Here is a 6,907-nt window from a genome sequence, read left to right on the forward strand (position 1 = left end):
CTGATCTGAACAATATAAAAATTTATACTGTTGCTAAACAATATAAAAACAGACATCACGTAGGGCTACATGCGTAGCATTTTAATAAAACTGCTAACGTTACATCAGCGAGGAATATGAACACGCATGAGTTATTTTATTTAAATTTTTCGTTTTTGATGTGTGTGAATTCAAGCATTTCAGTGTGCCTAAACATATCACCTTTTACAGCAGATGTAATTCACAAACAACGGACAGCTTTGACCTAAATATGAGTTTCAGTTATAATAATTAATCCTAAAATTCGACATTAGTAACTTACTTTTCGCAGCATCAGTCGCGCGCGCACAAGATCTCCCAGTTCTTACTTGTGAATTCAGTTCACTGGAGACTCGCTCTAAACGGATCATTTGAATCAATGAGTTGTTGACTCGAGAACTGCTGCAATCGGATCATTCCAATTCGTGAATGAATTGTTTAGTGCGACTGGCGAAATTAATTTAACAGGTTCATTGAAAATAATCAGTTTGTTCATGAATCAGACACCGCTTGTGCTTCTCAGGTCACGTGATATATCATAAGGAGTAACGAAATGTTTATGAAATGTAGTTAAGTAAAAAGTATGATCTTACGCTCTGGAATATAGTGAAGTAAAAGTGAAAGTTACTCAAAATAAAACTACTCCAAAAAAGTACAGATACTTGAAAAAATGTACTTCAGTAGAGTAACGAAGTACAACTACTTTGTTACTGCCCACCACTGATGGATATGCATGGAGAAATATGCTGACAGAATCCTGTGAAAATTACAAGTAACATCTTGTCATGCAGACATCAGATATGCAGTCATGCAGACATCAGATAATCCCAGCAGCCATAAGCACAAACTGAATTACTACAATCACTATATATGCACAAAAAATTGAAATCACATAACCAAAAAGAAATTTCTCTAACCAACTCCAATGTTTTTGAGCAGAATGGGGGGAAGCTGCAGAGAGAACACAAATTTTAGATTTTTAAACTCATTGTTCATTATTTAACTGCCTCTAACAGACTATTGCTGTTCTTCTGTCTTACCTTTGCGTTCTCCCACTGAGCCAGATAGATATGACAAAATATGAACAAGATATGAAAAAAATTAGTCTTACAGATTCAGTTTAAAAGACAAAACCCCAAGCTCATGATCTATTAGAAATGATATTAATGATACTAAGAATACTAAGCATAAGAAATGATACTAAACATTTATTAATCTTCCCTTACCTGTGACTGTTACTGTGATCAAGACTTCTTCTTCAGAGTCCAGAACTCTGTATGTTCCTGCATCACTGTCCATAAACTCATTAATGGTCAGGTTCCCATCAGTGTCAGTCATTCGATCACTCTGAACCCTGTGACCTCTCCTCCACACCTCCTTCCACTCTCCACTGGAGTTTGTCTCCACTTTATCAGCACTGGCCAACAGAACAGGCAACTTCAGCTGGTCACCTGTTTTCACAGAAATCTCATCTACGAAGAAACAGAAAGGCATGATGTCAAACAATCAAAACAATAAACAAATATTTAGTCCAAAGGGGACTAAACGTAATCTATTTAAAGTCAGCCACTGAAAGGGCTTTATTGAATAGAAGGTGTGACATTTACTATATTTGCTGGCTACAGCAGCCCGGCATGCAATTACATTGTTAACATTATTAGGAAGTCCAGAAAGCACAATGTTGATGGTTTGATCAGTTTTAACTTTACCCTGAATATGAAGATACTTCGTTTGGCGCTCCAGCTGATCATTATTGTGATAGACATTCAAAATGTATTTCCCAGCATCACTCAGTCTCAGATCCTTGATAACAATGTCACATGCTCCTTCTTTAAATACTCGGCTGTTTTCACTGTCACATCCTTCACTCCCACAAACAAGTATCTTTTTTGACCCCCTACTTAAAACAATAACAGAAATCTGTCTGGCCTCAAATTCACATGGTAGGGTGACATTGCCTCCCTTTTCCCCTGTCACAAGTACAGCGGAGTTACCTGCAAATACAGACAGTATAAAATTCATTCAGTACAAAATATCAGTACTGAAAATGCAAGTGGTGTCTCAGTTTCTAGAACTGAATGTAAAGATTAAGGTTGTTGATTCAAGCCATGACCACCTTCTACATTCAATCATTTACAGTAAAGAACCAAATGAAATTCTCATCTTCCTAAGATTAATGATTAAGATTAATGAGCAAACTGTTTATCTTCATTAATATTCACTAAAATGCTTTGCACAAGTCAGTGATTTCAAGTGTAAGACATGAATCTATGTAAAAGTCACTTGATGCAAAAAAGAAACAACTGACTAGAACAACTCTACCTTACAGTGAAAATCAAGAATTGTTACAACTTACAAACAAAATGATACTGACCACAATGACTGACAAAGCAAAGCAGCAGCAGCAGAAGACTATTAAACCTGATGATAGGACAGAAGGGCTGGTTTATGTGACAGATTCAGGCTACACATCACAAACACATTTAAACATGACTAACCTCACTTTCATTTTGTCTAAATATTTAACGTGTGGACCTTACATGAAACATCAAACTAATCTGAATTATTGGATTTATGCAATACTGAACATGACAATCCACTAATTATATTAGCGAATCAACTAAAAAAATCACAATCATAGTCACAATAATCCACCCATTCATCATAAATATGTCGACTTATTTCCGCATCATTACCTTATTTATATTCCACAAACAAAAAATATTTTTTTAGCTATAATAACACAGAACTATGCTGGATTTATATTTAAAGAACTTAAAACTTACATGGTAAAAATTCGACACGAGTCTTATTTTCAGGCGTCAAAACTTTGTAAACATGTTGCGAAATTTGGGTAAAACAAAACCGAAACATCCCACAGGTGAGCTCGAGCGTCTAAAAACAAGCATATTTGGCGCCTCCTACTAGTGACGGATTTAGGCATGGTCTACATGGTCCACCGTCAACGAAAATAAATAAATAAATAAATAAACTGAATGCACAAATGCACAGTTGGGCAGCGTGTGGGTCAGTTAATCTGGTCGGGACACTCAGAGTTTGCGCCCGGAGAAATACCCTCAGTAAGCGGGAGCGGGTTGGTTTAAAGACCCGTTTAAAAAAGTTATAAATGACTAAACGAATCAAATTCAAGGGAGAAAATGGGATAAGGCTGAATTAAGCAAGGACACTAGACCGCTATAGACCAATTTCGAGTAGACGTCAGAGTGACGTCACTTGCAGCTGCATATTGGTTGCAGAAAAACACTGGTAGCGAATGGAGGTAAACGGGTAAACTCCATGGAATAAGAGAAAAAAAATATTTTTGTGGCTTTTGATGTCAAAATCGGAATGCTAATAATTTTTATACAATACTGTAGTCAAAGGCGGCATTTGAAGCTACCGCAGACGTTTAAACAGACATGTATGAAAACTGCTATGATTACTGTACTTTTAAAGCATAAATTTGATTAAACAATAGGTCTACATAATATTCACATATGCTGTTCATAGGGGATGTACTGTATTAGCCATACAGTTACAGCATGACATATTATTTAAACCTATTACTATTAACATTTTACCGAACATTTTTTTTTAATTTTATCTCACAATTCTGACTTTTTTCCTCACAAATGCAAGTTTATATCTCCTAATTCGGACTTTATAACTCGATTTAACAAAACTAATGACTTTGTTAATTCTGAGGGGGAAAAAGCCAGAAGTTTGGGATTTAAGCCGAGGGGGAAAGAGAGAATGACGAGTTGTTTTTCCTCTAGATTTGTGGGACATAATCTCAGAATTGCGAAAATAAAGTCAGGAAATATAAATTGATATAAATTTACATTTTTTATTCTTTTATTCTATGGCTCCATAGACTGCCACTTGAACCGCCCATAAAAACGTCATCCTGGTTTCGGGTCTGTAAGACTATCCCACTATCTAACGCCAGTTTCTTTGAATAACATTGCTTATCGCTGGGTGAAAAGCTCTTGTAATATGCGAATAACATTTTGAAAATGACATCTAATCAATATGATCTATACTTTTTTTTAAATCTAAGTATTTTGTGCTGTATCCTTGTAATTCTCTAGCTGTAAAGGCGAGATCCTGGGTTTTCTGCAACCATGCTGCGCGCGCATCCCGAATGTTTACAAACAGATAATTGGTCTATAAGGTGTTCTGCTTGTGTAGTTATTTAAATATAAACATATAAAACTTGCATTTAATCGTAGTTTAGTCACATACAGCGCAGAATCTGCTCCATCGAAATTGATGGTCAAGAGCTGCTACCGGGATTCATTTCTCAGCATATTACTCAAAACATCACTGACCTATATGCAGTTCAAAACGGTCTCATAAGCAGGCATTTAAACATACATTATCATGCTTTTTTATATTTAATTTTCATAGATCATGATAGATCATGACTCGAACCAACAAACTTAACTGTTAATATTAGCATTAGCATTTTTGATACTAAATATCAGAGAAACTCCACCATCAGTTTACAGTTGTTGAATCCACTTAAATTTGTGGTGAAACGTCTTGAGCAAAAGAAAAGCTGGCCAAAACAATTCCACTTGTATTTTTCGGTATTGTTTTTTTTGTTTTTAATGAATCTGTATTTGCAGAAATCCTCCCAACAGGAAACTCCCTTATATCTGTGAAAGGAAAAAAGCCCTGCCATATATCCATTTTTATGGATTATAGTGGTTCTAACAATTCTGATTGTGTTTTGGGTTGCAACAATTGAACCGATATCTGCAGTTTTTTTTTTTTTTTTGTAATTTGCCTTCAGTGCCAATAGATCTTCAAAGGACTCTACCAACATATATCTGCAATATATTTTTAATTTTCAGTACGTGTGAGCATTTGGGCTGCACCCAGGACATGGTTTGTTAACTGTGACCTATTCAAAGATCAGGGCCCTCATTTATCAACAGTGCATAGAAAAGATTCCATATTTTATCCTTCGAATGAAATTTAGAATGTGTGTAAGTACAAAAAAATAAAAATAAATAAAAAATAAATAAATCTGTATTTATCAAACGTGCGCATGTGGGAATCTATCTAAAATCTCAATTTAGCTTAAAACAAGTAAAATTATGTGCCAGTGGGGTAAGAAATAGAATCTTGTTTTAAGAGTATTTTACTTGCGTCTTTTTGCTTATCTAGTAAATGCATCTTGATTTGAATTTATAGATATTTTAACTAGAAACAAGACAAAATAGTAAGATAAGCCTTTTTATGCAGTGTGTCTTATTGCTTTTCATAGTTCAGATGAATTTATTAATTGAGTATCTGCAGTTAAAGGAAAGGAAAATGCAGTGGCAATTTTTTTTTGTAGCATCACCATTCTACCACTAGATTGTGCTTATATTTACATACATTCCTACATAAGTACAAGTTAGATCGCACATTTTGCGTGAAACGCAAAAGAATATGAACTCATTACACGTGTTGGTATGCTCTGTTGATAAATGAGGGCCTTGGAGTGTGTTTCCCATACAATGATGTAATGTACCAGTTAAAGGGATAGTTTACCCAAAAATAAAAATTCTGTCATTAATTACTCACCTTCATGTTGTTCCAAACCTGTAAGACCTTCATTCATCTTTAGAACACAACTTAAACTTGCGTTTTAAAACGAATAACTTTTGAACTGGTTATGCCTGTGTTAACACTACTCTGACATTTTTTAACCCTTCGAAAACAGAGACTTTTAAAAACACTGCAGACTCAGTTTTAGTTTGAAAACTCCAGGGTTACATTTTAGGAAACAGACCAAAACAGAGACTTTTGAAAACGATGGCATAGTTTGCCCACACATTTGCTCTGTGTATCCTTGATGACTATGTAAACAATAACATCATTATGAATGGTCATGTGACATGCGTTTTCGGTTGTGTAGTGTGGACTGAAATCGTTTCTGAAACGCAGTGAAAACGCAAGTGTACATGAGGATCGTTTTAAAACTAAAACGCACTAGTGTTAACAGGGCCTAAGATGTTTTTTGGTGAATTTCAAGAGCTTTCTGACCCTGCATAGACAGCAATGTAACTGAAATGTTCCCAGGCCCAGAAACAAACTAAGGACGTTGGTGTCTATGCAGGGTTAGACAGCCCTCAGATTTCATCAGAAGTATCTTAATTTGTGTTCCGAAGATGAACAAAGGTCTTATGGGTTTAGAACAACATGAGGGTGAGTAATTAATAGAGATCGACCGATATATCGATTTACCGATATTTTCCCCGATATTTAAGCATTTTACCATAATCGGTTATCGGTTTTGTAATATCGGGTTCACCGATAAACGCCGCCATCTTGTGGTTGTTTTGAGAATTGCCCGCATGCAGCGCGCCTGAGGGGAGACCCGACAATAGCGGCGTTCTTGCTTTGCTGTAATTAGCCAACTTTATTTAATATAACAGCCATTAATGCTCATATTAGATGTGATACATAAATGCCTGATATGTACCTAGTTTATACAGCTTGGCTCTAAGAAATAGAGACGAACTGTCCCAATAAACATAACTTTGCCTGAATTAAATAATATACAGCCATGGATGAGCACATGTTGGAAATGAAAGCGCTCAATTTAATTCTCTCTGTTGTATGTTCATTATATTCTTATGAAGTCACATATAAGCTTAAACCGTCATAAGAAATAGCTCGAACTCACTCACTTAATAATCCTTGCCTTAAATAAAATCTATAGATATAGGCCTAAAAGAGTAAAAGTATAAAGCAATGTTAGTTTCAATGTTAAACTTGGATAAATGTGCGCTATTAGACACATACCCAATGCTTTGTGCAGAGAGTCCAAGCTAAAAGCTGCTTACAGGACACGGAGGCGCCAGCGCCATCACTAAGTGATGTTTTATTAACA

The 6,907-nt window shown here is 35.5% G+C and overlaps 1 protein-coding gene across 1 annotated transcript; it reads right to left on the reverse strand.

Annotated features, from left to right (window-relative positions):
* Positions 1–620: 620 nt before the first annotated feature.
* On the reverse strand, positions 621–2,871 carry LOC127160798 (uncharacterized). Its single transcript, XM_051103463.1, has 6 exons — positions 2,805–2,871; positions 2,393–2,439; positions 1,728–2,012; positions 1,245–1,490; positions 1,059–1,073; positions 621–969 (listed from the first exon to the last, which is right to left on the reverse strand). Coding segments are annotated over exons 1-6 (729 nt in total). The 5' UTR covers positions 2,807–2,871; the 3' UTR covers positions 621–835.
* Between the last annotated feature and the right edge of the window lie 4,036 nt (positions 2,872–6,907).

Source organism: Labeo rohita, unplaced genomic scaffold, assembly GCF_022985175.1.
Source record: "Labeo rohita strain BAU-BD-2019 unplaced genomic scaffold, IGBB_LRoh.1.0 scaffold_459, whole genome shotgun sequence".
Taxonomy (NCBI): Eukaryota; Metazoa; Chordata; class Actinopteri; order Cypriniformes; family Cyprinidae; genus Labeo; species Labeo rohita.